Below are 16,086 nucleotides of genomic sequence, written 5' to 3'. Positions count from 1 at the left end.
TCTTAAAGGTTATTTGCTATAATCCAGTTTGCCTCTTTTTGAAAGAAAAAAGTTGCAGCTAAGTATGTTTATCTTAGTTACAGCCAAACCTGAGACTGTTAAAAAGCCAGGGGAGTTTTGATGTCGACAACATTTAGTTGCACACAAACTGAAATGCCTGAAGTGTGTTTGTACAAAATGGAAGCGCAAAATAATTATAATTATCAGTAAAAAAATCTTCTGTAGTAAAGCTGAGCACACAAGCCTTTGTACAGAGTTGTACTTTTTACTGGTAGAGTATAAATATTCACAATACATTCCTTTACTTTATGATGTGTGGAAATACATTGGAAGTTATATCTTCCCCATTTGCACACATTTCTAATGCAAGAAAGATTGCATATTAGAAATTCTAGAAAGGTCATAGCAGATTTGTAATTCCTTTATGCCTATCCTTCAGAATAAAGCTTTTAGAATAATAATTTATTATTAGAATAAAGTTACTGGTCTGCCCTTCACCGTCTACCGTATCTACAAACATTTCCATCACTGTGATATTTGGGTGCCAGCCTGGATAATTGTTTCAGGTCACCATCATATGTTATCTTTCTGTGTCTCTTTGTTCTGTTCCCCTTACCTCGGTGATTAATGTAAGTAACATAGAGAGAACATGCATGCATGATTTTTCACATTTTTCTGATTCCTACACACTACATATCTTACAAATGCATTTTGCTGAGTATACACAATGCCAGTGGTTGGGGTTTTTCAGGGAAATAATAAACATTCAAATGACAGACTCAGCAGAATATTTGTTTATGTTTACGGCTTGTACCTCGTAGCCCATATAAATTTAATGTCAAAACCCTATCAAAAGAGTACACCTGTAAATTGTATAACTGGCGAGGGAATATACGGTAATTACAATATTAGTAGCATAAAATTACAAAAACCTTACAGATATGGCATTTAAAGATCCTGCATTATGGAATCATTACTTTTCTAATTTGTTTTAAAAGTGTTATTTTAATGACAGTTTGTCCCCAAAATGCTGGTTTCTTGATAAGATCAGCAATTTATGAAAGTTTCATTGTAACAAGTGCTTTTTAATTAGATTAGAAGCTTCTATAACTCTGGCAAATATAGATTTGCTTCTTTACTGACCAGTTTACACGTTTCTATATATTTGGCGTATAAAAATCCATCCAAAAAAAAAAAAACCTTGGTAGGCAAGTTATTTTGTGACCTGGCTCGAATTCTTAACATTTAAATACTACTACATTTTCATAACAAAAAAATTAGTAAATAGATTGCTGTGTGCAATGTTTCCTGCAAACTTCTTAACTGAGTTTGTATTGCTGTATTATAAATGTGTAGCCAAGAAAAGCCTGAACAATCTGATTACTTAATTTTTCCAAAGCAAAGGTGTCTCACAGGAGGGATCTCACGCTGTGTGTCCTAGAGAGATGTTAAAATTACAATAATAACTCTTCCCATCCCATCTTGTAAGAAATATTCCATATATTGCTTTTAGAAATCCTAATGTGCAGATAGTGAAACACCACTCCTGCTTTTCTTTTTATTTTATTAAATTAGAACTTGCATGTCAGTAGGTCCAAAAATATAGTTTTGGTTCATACTGTTCAGTCTTGCATGTTTTTGTTATGTTATTAATCAAAATTGAAAGCCTGGAAAAAATAAATGCAAGGGATTTGAGTGGCTAGGTTGCTCACAGATAAATTATTGGTCTTCAACCTCTAGGATCACAGTTTGTTGTTAATTGGTTTCAAAGTTTGATGCCCTTAGTCAACAATAGTTTGCATTAAAAATACAATAATCAGCTCTCATAATTTATCACAGTTTGACAGATACAATAGTCACAGTAAGCTTTGTTTGAGAAAAGGCTGAAATCAGACTACTAGATCTTGCAGACTAAAATGCTTTAACATAGTGGTCCCTGCATTTGAGAACAGAGGTTAGTAAGAATTAGGATCACAGGTGGACTCTAGCATATTTTAGACACTCCTGTAGTCCCCAGGGAGAAAAAAAGATTCTGCTAGCCCAAATTCTTTGGAATAATATTATGGGCATGGTCCTGTTTGCACTGAAGCCAACAACAAAACTTTCATTAACTTTTTAATAGTAGCAGGATTGGGGCCTACGCGTAGGTAATGAAAAAAGGGAATGACTAACACAATATATACACCACTGATCCAAAAACTGGACCTCCTCCTAGTGTGTCATTTGTGTTTGTACTTTATTGTTTGTGTCTGATTTGGACATTGTTGAACTAAATCACCATTTTTTGTAAAGGGCTTTGAGATCTGCAGATGAAAAGTGCTATATGAAAGCAAAGTATTATTATAATATAGCTTCAGTAATTTTTCAAAGAGAAGTGCATTGTACAATTGCTGTGACGTATGATTCTTGGGACTAAATTCAGGTACAACTCCCCCATGAAAGTCTAAAAGTGGCATAAAACAGATCTTGATCATAGACTGGATTCAAGAAGCAAGATAGTGTATCTTGCACTTACGTGGCATTCAATAGGCCAAATTTTGCTCTCACTCTGGTTTAAATCTGGAGTAGCTCCACTGCAGTAAATGAAGATAATAAAGTGATACAAATCTAAATTAAATGAGGGCAGAAATTGGCCCACCTGGCATACAAAAATGAATAACTTACACTCCAAAAAGGCAGGCTGAAGGTAGCAGGAAAAGCTATTAATAGGGTGTAAAAAAAAAAACAGCTCTCCTTTTAATGTAACTACATTACACTTTACCATGTGCCCTCATTTTCTCGGCCAAAATGCTGCTTACTCCACCATTACATGACTGATAAATTTGACCCAAAAATACTTTAAAAACCATAGAAGCTTTTTGTTGTTTATATATAATAGAAATAGTAAATTAGTTTTAAAATATATTCAGATTGAGTATTCTTGTGCAATTTGAGTTGAAAATATTATATTAGGTACAGTATGATTTCTGTAAGGGTCTTTACTAGTCATCTGAGTTGGGTTTTTTAATCTGATATCAAGCAAAAATGACAAATGGAGTGCAAAAAGATCAAATAAAAGTGTAATTAAGCTTTTACATAAATAAGTTGTAAATATTTTAAAGGAACCTGATTGGTCAACCAGAAAAGAAAGAGCTAAATATTGCCTCAAAAGTCACATGTAAATTAAGTGTAATTTAAAGTTAGGATTAGTAATTCACAATTCAAAACTGTAACTTTGGTTGAGTGCTTTAGGCTCCACAGGGCTAAGCTGAAAGAATGCTATATGTAGTGCCATGTATGGATAATAGTCTTAGGAGGCCTTTGGCATCTGAATGATATGTGAACTCAAGTGATTTGGCAAACTATGCAGTAGCTTTTATGGTCCTTCCTGGAATCCTTTTATTTACACAGTATCTGGTCTGCAAGGGAATTGCTCACAAAGGCCCTGTCATAACAGTCTTTGTTTAGGAAAGTCTGAACCCAAGCTACTGTATCTTGGAAACAATCTGCATGCTAGGACTTGTACTTGGGAGTGCTCCAACTCCCCTTGAGGTCAGTGAGTGTCTTTCCCCTGATTGCAGTGGGAGTGGGATCCAGCCCCCAGTAAGGATTCTGTCTGTCTGTAGCATCTAGCTCCCATTGCCTTCCCAAGGGGCTGTTGTTCTGGGAGAGACTCCTTAGCGCCTGTGCCAATGTGTGTGTGTTTGTGTCTAGTCAGGAGACACTGGCCCCCAAGCTCTTCATTCTGGGCTTGTCTATACTTACAACACTGCAGCAGGGCTGCTGGAGTGCATCAGTGAAGACACTCCCTAAGCCGACGGGAGGGATTCTCGCGCTGGCGTAGGCACTCCACCTCCCCGAGAGGCGGCACTGAGGTCTCCAGTCTTTCTAAACTGGGGGTCAGGTCGGTTTAACTGTGTCGCTCAGGGGTGTAGGTTTTTCACATAAAATATAGACAATATGATTAACAAAAGTCTCTTATGTAGCTGTGTTATTCAGAAGAGAGATCAAAGAAGTGTGCTATAGCACAACAGGTGGATTTCCTCCCATAGAAAAGACTATTTGGGGGAAAATCGTGAACCTCTGTTATGTAGAGGTAAGGGGCACATTAGCTTGTTATTCCTACATATGCTGACTTCCCACTGGTACGACCAGTCCTGCACACAGTCGTGCCAGTTGGGGTAGGTCTGAGGCAGAAAGGCTCTTTGCCTGCTTTGCAGTTCAGACCTGCAGAAGCTCATGAGAGTGCTGGGAGCTCGTACAAATGATTTGCTTGCCCCCCCACCCCTCCAAGCAGGCCCTCTGTGGATCTTGATACTTTTCCCTCCTGTCACTAAAGCCCTGGGGCTAATGAACAGGGAGGCTAATACAAGCTGCAACCCAGGCCCAAAGTCTACACTGCAGTTAAACAGCCCCTTAGCCTGAGTCAGCTGGCATAGGTCTGTCGCGGGTTTTTAATTGTACCGTAGACGTACCCACATCAGTTTAAAGGATACTTTGGATAAGAAAAGGGAGTCTGTCTCTAGAAATATTCTATTTGAGTGCCTCACTGTTTCTAGCATCTGTGTATTCTGAATATCTTGTGCACCCAGGTTAGTTATTTGATAGCTGCCAGTTCCTGCCTTCCCAGAATGGAGTTATGACAAGAAACTACCCAAGAATCCTGGATAAATTTGGATTGGGGGGTTCATCTGTAAATACTCTGCTGGGAAGAGAGGAACAGGAAACTTCATCTTGTTATAAACTGAAAGATATTGACCAGGACCATCTCAGGCTTTCCCAAACATCCTCAGCCAGTCCTTAGTGACTTATTAAGCTGTAGAGATTCATCAGTGAAAAGGGGCAGGGGCTTTGTCCCTGCTCGTTATGGTAGCTTTTCCCTTTGAAAAGGGTTTTTTGGAAGAAAACCTGGATTCAACCCTACCTGACCTGTCAGGCAATAAATTTAAACTTCCAATGTTGACTTCTCTGAAACTAAGCCTAAATCCTTTTCCGCAGGAAAACGTCACCCGTTTGTAGTCAGGAGGTTCCCTGACAAGCATAAGCATAGTTCCAGTTTTTGGGAAAAGGGGTGCCAGTTTCTTTTGTTTCTGTACCTGGAAGTAAACCCAAGCCATTCTCCTGAGCCCCTAAGTAGAAGAGCAAAGGTTTCAGACAGTCAACTTTTTCCCTCCATGGACTTTGCCTAAGGATTTTTGCTTAATCCCAGTGGGCAGTTATCTTTTTGAACTCTGGGTCTTTTTCCATAGTCTCCTGTAGGTGTCCTCTTAATATTCTCCTGCTTCTTCCCCTCCTCAGAACAATGGTCTTCCTTTCCTTTCTCTGTAAACTGTGTAACAGTTTTTGGGGTTGGGAACAGTGTTCCCAGGCCCAGGCAAACATATTTTGATGGATTTATTCCACATTCTTTGTGGCCTCAGAGAAGGAGATATCAGACCTTTTCTTTTTATTTTAGGATTTGGAAGTGGGTGAACAATTTCATAAAACCTCAGAGGATTGAAATGGAATCTTTCAGCTAGCAATGGATCAGGAATATTTCCTAGACTTGACGATGCATGCTTACACATCACCTACTTTCCTTCCCATCAGAAGTACACAAAGTTTGCATTGGCTTGCTGATATTTCCAGTTCAGCACTTCTGCATTTAGTCTGCCTGAGAGTGTTCACAGTCAGCCCTCTATTGAAAGGATCTTACATAATTACTTATTTCGACAACAGGTTTACTCACACACAGTCTCTGGACTGGGTTACCCAAGCAGTATGAGAGCTTTGTTCAATTTACTGGGCCTCACAATGAATAATGGGGGAAGACGATGAACGCTCCAGGTCCTAGACTAACTACATACTGCCTCAGATGTGAGCTTGTCAGGGTGAAGAGCTAACACACAGGCCCAAAGAGAGAGAGAAATTAACCTTCTTAGTGTTCAGAAGGCTAATCCGAGGGAAGCACATCTTCATAAAGTCCATCTGCTCAGCAGTACTTGTGTACCTAGACCATGAAAAACAACGCTGCTAGGGAAGTCTGCTCCTTTTTTTTTTTTTTTTTTTGGTTCATCTGAGTAGAGGTCATGGAAAAAAAGAGGGGGAGGGAATGGAACCACTCGCATGCAATCCTGTCCATCCCTGCCATAGTCAAGTCAACAAAACATTACGGTCAACTCTATCAAAGATTGCTGGCATATTTAAAGGAGTCAGCATGGATACCATCACTAAGAAAGGCCACCAAGTCCATTGTAGTCTCTGTACCATACAGAGATCTGTTGTTTGAGAGAGATCAAGGAAACGTGAAGACTCTGGATTATATGAGAACTGCCCTGCACTACCTTCTCAATAATCTTGTAAAAACAGCAGTTTAGAGGCCAGGAATAATTAACAAGGTCAAAGTCCAAGATAGGATTTCTTGAGCAGAGGTCTAATGAAGACTTGTTTGAGGGAAGGTGGCATTTTACCATCCTCCTTAAGGTAAGCATTGATTACCAGACCCAGTATCTCCCTGACTGATTTTATTTTCCATGGCAGAAATAGGTCCAACTCACAGTTATTTTCCAAAGTTGCTCTAGGATCTCAAGAAGCTAAATTGATTGAAACTGAACCACAGAAACTGTCCCCTCCAGATACAGATTTGCTCTCAACAGAATGGCAACCCACTCTGAGTCCAGTCAAACTAACATGCAAAAAATGATAAGAGTATTTATGACAGTAAACATTTTATGATGTTTCCGTGAGGTGGAAATCTGAATTTACCAAGCTATTTACCAAACTGAAGTATTCCATAGCGTAAAACTTTTTAGATGCTATTATGATAGAGAAGAAAACCCTCACTTCCCCAAGAGCAAAAGACTTAAGTCTTCTATCAGGAAATCTTTTAGTCTTGGAACGCAGTGGACCAATACTGGATCTCTTTATGCTGCTCCATATATTTCATTTGTCACAAGTTAAGGAAACCTTTGAGGATGACATCATATTGGGACAGAATATCCGGAAGCCACTGTACCAGTGTTCAAGAACCACAGACGGTCATAGTGTTCCACTAGACTGCCTGTAGAATGGCCTACCAATTGTACATTATTCTTTTTTTGAAACCACTGATATCAACTCAGGTCTATGTCTCCATGAATGGCATAATGAAATGGGTCCTCTGTCCTGATAAGAACAAACATAAATCCAAAGTGATGTCAAACTGATGTGTTGTAAAGTTTAGTCCTGAATATCTCCGATGGCAACTCCACTGTGTCTTGATGCTTTATTCCATTAGTTTTTCCTAAAATGTCATTTAAATTGTCCCCCTGCTGCAAAAATGTTGTTCCTTTTGGTTTTGACAGCGAGTAGGAGAATAAATTGCTCTGTCCTCTTTATAATATCCCTCTGCCTATTCGTAGTCTGTCTCTTTTGTCTCTGTATTATTTTAGACTCACCATGCTCAATTCTTTTTTTCCCAGGCCTTATTTTCCAAAGCTTGTCATTTTTGTTGGTCTCCTCTGAGAACTTGCTACAATTAGTCTCTCTTTTTAAAAATTCCTTTCCAGCTTTGTTTCCCCTTAGTACCTGCTGAGAGTACCCTGCACTCCATCCTCCAAGTCACTTTGGGCTAATGTTAAATACAAAATAGATCCACTAGGATCCCACTCACCCCTGCACACTTGACACACAAATTACTGTTGCTTTTTAAAACATTTTATCTTTGAGAGAATATAAAATTTCATTATAAATTCATTGAGCCCAAACGCAGGCCCAGTTTACAGAGTGGGATGGGGCACATAAGCTCCAACAAGCCCTACAGCACAGGCTATTCCCATTGCAGTCTAGGAATGCTGGCCTGCGGTATAAGGATGTGAGGAGGGGAATATACCTGATTTGCAGGCATGAGTTGTGGAGCTTCTCAGGAGACAAGGACGCCACCTAAATAATCTCCCTATTCCCACCCACGCAGCCCTGTATGTATCAATAACCTCGTCCATCCCCCCTACAGCTGGAGCTGCAGAGGACTTAATAATTACGTCAACCTCTGTGCAGCTCCAGTAGGCAGGGAGAGAGGGGAGTAGCCAAGTCACCCCCCTTCTCTCTCTGAGTTCTGTTATAGACCTGTCAGCAAGGGAAATATCTTTGAGACATGGAGGGCCATGCAGTCTTTCCCCAGCTGTTAGTCTGTTAGGGACAAACCATCTCCACTCCCCGTGAGTGGGACAACAAGGAAGAGCTGCCTATACTCTGCTCCCTGACATTTCCCAGAGCCTGAATGCCACATATGGCACTCAGGCTGAGCGGAGTCAGAGACTCCACCTTTGGGAAGGGGAACACATGCTACCCCTCCCCCAAGATCTGCTTTCACAGCTGGTCAACCCAGGCAGGATGAGGAGCTCCTGCAGCTTTGATGTGGTAGAAGCTGCTGGGTGCAGACTGGGTCCCATTCTTTATAACAACACACCTTTAGGACATCAAAAATGTTGTTACGCTAATGAGAGGTTCTGGTAATGAAAATGGAATGTATGCTGTATTGTTTGAAATGGACATAGTAAAGGAAAGTCCAAAAAGGTCATATGACCCTACCTAAAATCTGTAGCCAACCACATTTCTCCTACGTCTGGCCACGAGACTTTTGGGTAATCCTGTAAAATACACCCATGTTTAAATACTCTGGAAAGAAATAGCATGTTTGTTTATGATGTGCAGATCATGGTGCTTTCATCATGTCACAGTCATTCATGATCTGACCTAGGCAGAATGAGCATGACCCTCCTTTTCTGTTTTGTCTTCGGGGTTTTTTTGGGGGGTTTTTTTTTTTCCTTTTTGTTATTTTCCTTCCCCCTATTCCAGTGTAAAATTTATGGGAAATATTCTGGGGACTACTTTACTGAAGCTTTAGGCACTCTCTGCTTTTCACAGATGTTATTAAATATCACTTCTGATAAAAGAATCACATCAACTCTCCAAAAGTGAGGTTTGGATAATCAGGAAATCCTGGGTTGACTCCCAGGTTATAGAGCAGGTAGAGCTGAGGAAAAGGAGACGATGGAGTGGGAGTGAGCCAAGGAAGTGAGCCATTTTGCAGAGAGCCCAATCCAAGGAGATGTTAAGTGTCCTCAAATACCACGGAAGTCAATGAGAATTGAGGATGCCCGGCACTTTGCAGCTGGCTCTCAGCACCTTAGAGGGTCAGGCCCTAAATCAGCCTAGCTAAAGTGCCTGAATGGGGAGTTGGTGATGCTCTATGATTGGCAGAAAAGTAGCACAACACCAACCAGTTCTGACCCAGACACTAGTTCTGATGCTGGGAGCAGGAATAGTCTGTGTTGCATTCCCAGCTTGCCAGTTGGAAAATCCCGTGTCAGACCTGCCAGTGTTGTTGCTTCCCTAACTCCACACCCAAAAAGGCTTTGGAGCTGACAAAACTATGTTTCACAGCACTTCTGTACACTGCATACAAACTCTTCCAAGTGGGCCCAGAAGAGTGGTGATGTGAACAAGTCTAGTACATGGTATGGCCAATCGGCAAATGAAAGTGTTGGATAAGGCATGTGTTGGGTATAGTGCCAAAATAGCACCACCTGTGGTGGGACATTTTCTGATAGATAAAATGGAAGTGTAACATCACCAGTTTTGACCTTTGCATCAGTAAGAACATGGCAGTTAATTTCAGAGAGAGAAGGTGAACATTTTAGTGTATTTCCAATGGAAAAATGTATAAGAAAAAGAGGAAATTTATAAACAGGAACTAAGGGAGAACAATAAAAACTATGAAGATTGCACAAGTATGGAAACAGAAAAGCTGTCACGCTTGTGAAAGCAAGCAGAAAATGTCTGTTAGCTGCTTAGAAATAGGAAAAAAAGAGAGGATGATTTACATCCTGAAAGAAAACAATAGACTTTTTCTACCCACTGGAACTGAAATTGTATCACGTGTTTGCCTTACATGCAGTTGGGCTCACTTTTTTAGGCCCTAGTTTCTGTGATCTTGTGGAGAGTCCAAGGTCCCTGTTGTGATGTGTGCAGGAATTCTGAACACATGTAGGGTGAGATTGTGACTGGCCCTTGCCTGGGTGTTCAGTAGGAGGAAGGAGTCAGGAGTCACTTCATCCTTCTCCCTCTTCTCACACAGCCCATGTAAGGGCCACCAACGGTTGCAATCATTGCATTCAGGGCAGTGTTGAAATGTGCAGTCTGGCCCTTGCATTATAATCCTTTCAGGCTAGGGACCTTGACATATCCATCTATAAATCACCATGCTCACCAGGGGTGATATAGCAGTATTATGTAAGCCTGCCCAACATGGCTGTAGTTCTGTCCCTAACAAAGTGCAAGAGATGTACAGATATGCGTTTTATAAGCATGCACCTGAAGGCCTGGTTCTCCTCTCTGATCAGTTTTACCCAGTGTAACTCCATTATCTTCACAGATGTGAGAGGAGAATTAGGCCCTGAATTTTTGAGACTATGTGCACGGAATATGAAACAAACACCTGAAATCTCCAGAGAAAGTCACCATACGACTTGAGTTCCTTGTGCCTAGAACTGGTGTCTCATCTGTATGAATTGTTTAAACAAAACTATATAATAGTTCTTAGGCTCCCAGTGACCCACCCACTTCTCAAAAAGCCTGTGGTTGTAACCCATCACACAACTCTAGCAAGCATAGTGAGAGTAAGGGACTAGGGGATGCTATCGGAGGGATGCAGAGAAAGAGAGGACTCCAAAGGCTATTGAAGGGGAAAAGAAGGAGAAATGCTCACATTCCAAGAGACATCTACACTGAATCTCCAAACCTTAAAGGTTTCCTCAGCACTATCACCAAGTGACCTTTTGGAATCTATTTATGCTAAAAACTATAAACTTATTTCACCCAGATACTGGGGAAAGACTGAATGTCTTATTCTGGCTCTATGGAGGGTATGGAATGTATCGTAGAACACAAGCAATCTGAAGCCCCACTTGTCACCAGTCATTTAAGGATATTTCAGTTCTTGCTAAAATTTTGATTAAGAATTGCATTCTGATAGAGCATTTTAACAACTAGAAAACTAAATACAGGCTAGAAATGTGAGCTTATTATGAATGTTTGCCAGTATGAAGATTCAGCTCTGGGACTAAATGTATCCCTAGTGTAACTTCACTGAAGTCAATGTTTTTTATAAAAAAATCTTGTTGTCTTTATCTTAATATGAAGGAAAATAAAAGGACTTTAAAAAAAAGGCAAATTCCATCCAGTGGAATTAGAAGGCTAATGTAGGGTAATACCATAATTACTGGTATTGCCGGTCTGCAGAAAACTGGAGGTGGAAAGCGCTACAGTGAATAGAATATATTCAAACTAGTTGCTTTTTCTGGATTTTAGCTCACTATTGCAAATTAGCAGGAAGAAATTAAACCTCAGAGTGAATAAACAAAGAAACCAGCTTGCTAAAACAGACATATTCCTCTGGATGTATGTGTAGAATTCTGATTGATATCTATCAAAGTTACCTATGCACATTGAGAGGACAGCACACCGAAAGCTGTCCTCCTGTTTTCATGTGCATCTGTGCTATTTTCTTGTTTTCCCTCTTTAAACCTCTAACCTATTATTTTAGTTATAACAGGGCAAGTGTGCTGTTTACTAAATTGGTCCCTTCTAAAAGAACACATAATATAAATCCAGTTATCACTGTTATGCTACATGTGAATTAACCTTTGGAACACTGACTTTATTCCAAGCTATTATTAAACTGACTCCTTATAGCAAAATAGATACAGTTATAAGATAAGCTTTCAGTTAACAAAAATATGTTTTGCATAAATTAGTACCTCAACCGCTCCATAGCATTATGCTGAACAAGTAGTTAAATAATAAACTATACATCTTAAAATGTTTGCTTCATTTCTAATTCTTGCTTTCAACAGTTGACAAACCTAAGTTATGGTTAACTAAGTATGTTCTTTTTAAAATAGCTAATAATTAATCTGTAAATGACTGCAGTGTTGTTAATAGGAATATTATTTATTATTTACATAAGGCCTACGGAGTTCTAGGCAATTTGTAAAGACATTTTTGAAGCATTTTTCATCTGAATTTCTGCTTGATTTGAATGATGATGTCATCACCATCAGCTCATTATTCACCAAATCCTGCTAAAATTCCAGGATAATGTACAGGATATTAAACTCTGAATAGAATAGACTAGAATAGAATAATTGGACTAATAGTTCAAAAATTGGTTGAGTGTCAACTTATAGAATTATAATAAACTATATAAGTGACTGTGTCCATGGATGAAATTTTGCTGTGTTATGTCCTAATATGATGAGATATTTAATTTAATATTACTTGAATTAGTTAAAGGTACAAGGCTGGGATCCACTGGAACAACGCATTTCCATAATCATTTTTGGAAAGTGCTAGATGTTATCATTTGACTTGCTGGATTTCTCAATTTCATTATCAGTCTGTATCTTGTAACTAGAAAATAATAAGCATTAGTTTGTTTCACTCTCAACTCCCCTGGCCTCCCCCAAACACAACCAAACAGAAATGTCTTTCCTCACTCTATCCCCTCCCTGACGTTGCTCTTATTAGTCAAATCTAAAATGAGTTCATGGTCCTGTATTGATTTCAGTGGGGCTCTAAGTGCACGCAGCAGCAACACGCACACACTCGCCGCCCACTACACAACGCAGGACTAGAGCCTTTATATGTAAGATCTTCGGGGAAGGTGAAATGTCCAGCTCACTTTTGGCCATTGTAAAAGGTAGAAATAATAATCCTGCAAGCTTGTTTTGTTATGTACAAAAAAAAATGTCAGAAGTGCCTTTGACAAATTGGGACTGTCTTGCTGTAAAGCTTTTTAGCTTCAAAATCCTATTTCTTCAACACAAAATGTTAGAATTTACTGATGGGTTTAATACAATGAAAAGGAGATTAAAATATCCAAAGTCGGGGGTGGGGTCAGGTTTGGGGCTCTTTAATACAAGGTTTCTTTTAGTTGAGATGTAACTACAGTTCGTTCATCTCATACTAACACTAAGTGGAACATGAGCTAAGTACTGATAAAAATGAAAAGTTACTCAAAAATCTGCTGTGACTCTGGGATAGTCACTGTTCAGACATTCTTGGTCAATCCTGTGCAGAACATAGTCTGGTAAATTCTCCAGTACAGTAGTGCACAATAGTCAAATACAGCATGTTCTACATTGTTAGATATCCATTCTCTGAACATGAACATAATCTGCTAGCCATATAGGAAGGAAGAAAAGGAGACAGGAGCAATGCCAGCAGCTCTGGAACGGCAGCACAAGGCCCTGAGAACTAACGGTCTTACCTGTGGAGCTCTAACTGGAAAAGATTTCCCCAAAAAAGTCTCGGGGCCAAGACCTCTGTTTCAGTTTCCCAAAAGGGTAATAATGCCTCTCCACACTTGTAACTAGCTCTGTGTTCTACGTATGGAAAAATGTGATACCTGAGCACAGTATTGTTACATTGCATTTTGTGAAATGAAAAGTGAAGGGGGCTAGGTGTTGGTATCACTATTTGTCATAGCCGGGGAAAGAACTACTAGTATGATGCTATTATTAGTTAGAAATCATCTAATCTCGAGCCTTGCTGAACTTAGACTAAGGCCCTTAGCTGTTCCAGCTCACTTTTGGGTGATGAGTGAGGATGGTCTGATCTCTTCTATAAAAAGGGCCCAATTCTGTGAGGTTAGTTTGTCTTCTTGTACCAAGCTTCCACTTCTTTTAGAACTAGTAAGGGCTATTTTCCCATGTCAATACATATTGTCTGTGCTAATCAGCAGCATGCCCTAAAATGCACCTGTCCCACTGTGTGGATCGTTTCTTCTCTCTGCCTGTTTTTCAGATTGGGAGTTAAATACATACGCTCTTTCCCGCACAGTGTGATCAAGTGTGGTTTTTTTCCCTCTTCCTTTTAACATTGAACACTCCGCCTCTCTCTTCCTCTCCCCCCCCCTCTTTAGTTTGGCTCTTTCTGAAGGCTATACAAGAAGAATCAGTTTGATTCATGTGGGATCTAATGTTCCTTGTTTTACAGATGGATGTAAAAAAACAAACAAAAAACAAAATAACCTATCATTTTAAAGGTTCTTTCATGAAGTTTGTATTTTCTGTTTTCCAGGGAGCCTTTACTTTCCATGGGAGTATGATAGACATGCCATTACTGAAGCAGGCACAGAACATTGTTACGCTTGCCACAGCCATCAAGAAAAAATGATCTGTTAAATGAAGCTCTCACCATGTGGGCAGAGAAGCAGTTTTAAAGAAGGACTTTGGGAAAATGTAAATACATCAGAGTTAAGCAGAACTCCATTTACATTTCCGCAGATCTGACATAATTTTTCTTGCCAGACTTGCTAATTACCACGACTATGTATGATTTAAATTAGTGCTCGCTCCAGTGCAGCCCAATGTGCTCGTCCTCCTGGATCCTGGAGTGAAGTCATATTGTTGGGTATATGACATCACAATAACGATTACAAACCCAGCCTTATGACTTCACTGGGGGACAGCAGCAACATCTGGGCTGGAATGAAAACAAGCTCTTCTAAAATAACAAATGAAACAAAAATCAGGTCAAATGATTCTGTTTTGTCTGTGCTTTTCCCCGCCCTCATGATATTTGCGGCAGAGTAGAAGTCCTCTTTCGAAGGGCAAACTCATGCATAATTATTAAATAGGTGACACCTTAAAGATAATTAATTAATTCATTAATTATCTTTAAGGTGCCAGCGGACTCCTTGTTTTTATTAACTAGTTGAAATTGTTGTTATGAAAATCATTTAATCTCTGTGTGAGCTTCCCCCCCCTCTTATAAATGTACAACAGTCATTAAAAAATTAATGTACCATCATGCGAGACTCTTGGTTTCTTTTTTTAAGTGGTTGCTATTCAGACCATTTCCTCCTGGAAACGTAAAGACCGGGATGGGTTGGACGGCAATAAACGTGTAGAGTTTTCGAAGACACAATGCAGCAGAACTTGTGCATATGGTCTCGAGTCAGATTTGCATCACATTAGAGATACTGCTACAGGTCATATGGGCCGTGTGGTTAACGGGCTTAGCAAAGCTGTTTTGAAGAGGTTAACCCAGCTTGTAGTAAGGGTAAATAAACATAACAACCAGCCATTGTTCTCTATTCAGCATGTACTCTTATATCGACGGCTAAAGGGTATTGAAGCTGCAGAGGATCAACTTGTGGTTGCCAGAGGACTCCAATGAAGTTTGAAACACCAACAATCAGAGATTTTGTTTCTGTTCCTCATTAAATCATGAGCTTTTGTGTTCAGACTATGAACGACTGTTCTTTAAGAAATTACCAGAATGGGAAGTTTTAAACTATGCACCACCCTTTTCATGACCTACACAGCAGCAATGCTGCTGCACTTAGACAAACACCGCGGGGAAGGCTGTTCTGTTTATTTAAATTTGTAAATAGAAAACAGTTGTTTTTAGTTTCATTTTTCACCGCCTCCATCGCCCGTTTACTGCTGGAGCGGGCGGGCACCGTTGCTTTTTCCTCCCAGATGCTTGGGTTTTTTTCCTACCCTAGGACTGGGCAGCTTCCCCCCGCTAGAAACATGTTTTTAATGTGTTGTTGGTGTTTAAGCGACTGTCTCGGAGGCGGTGCAAGCGCACGAGGGCAAAGCCCAGCCGGGGAGCGGCTCTGATCGCTTCAGCCCCCAGCCCGTGCCGGGGGCGCCTGACCCGGGCAGGAGCAGCGGACAGAGGCGGAAATGCCGGAACCAGCCCAGTCCGCTGTCCGAGCGCCCCGCCTCCCTGCGATCCGGCCCGAGCGGGGTAGGGGCGCGCCAGGCCCGGGCCGGGGGGATCCGGGGCGCTGCAGCCCGGAAGCGGGAGCAGCCCCAGGGCAGCGCCCTGCTGGGGACACGCTGCTTAGATGAAGGCAGCCAAGCTGCCCCCGCCCCGCTCGTAGCCTCCCCTCCAAACCCTGCCGGGACCAGGGAGCCCAAAGCCCCCCGGAGCCGGCTCAGCCCCAGCCGCTGCGCTGCGATCCTTGGCCAGGCGGGAAATAACCCGGCTCCTCCCGGAGCGCCTCGCCCGCTACCCCGAGCTCTGAGCGCTGCGGGCCCAGCCCGGGAGCTGCTGCGCCGGGGCAGTGCTAGG

At 40.9% G+C, this 16,086-nt stretch overlaps 1 protein-coding gene across 1 annotated transcript in view; it reads left to right on the top strand.

The window, feature by feature from the left end:
- CLYBL (citramalyl-CoA lyase) overlaps positions 1-14,801 on the top strand; it is a 253,209-nt gene extending 238,408 nt beyond the window's left edge. Inside the window, 2 exon segments of the mRNA XM_034775548.1 lie at positions 14,080-14,163; positions 14,165-14,801. Coding sequence (XP_034631439.1) covers positions 14,080-14,163; positions 14,165-14,221 — 141 coding nt within the window. The 3' untranslated portion in view covers positions 14,222-14,801.
- The last annotated feature ends 1,285 nt before the right edge of the window (positions 14,802-16,086 follow it).

This window comes from Trachemys scripta, chromosome 1, assembly GCF_013100865.1.
Source record: "Trachemys scripta elegans isolate TJP31775 chromosome 1, CAS_Tse_1.0, whole genome shotgun sequence".
Lineage (NCBI taxonomy): Eukaryota > Metazoa > Chordata > Testudines > Emydidae > Trachemys > Trachemys scripta.
This window is presented reverse-complemented; position numbering and strand designations above follow the sequence as displayed.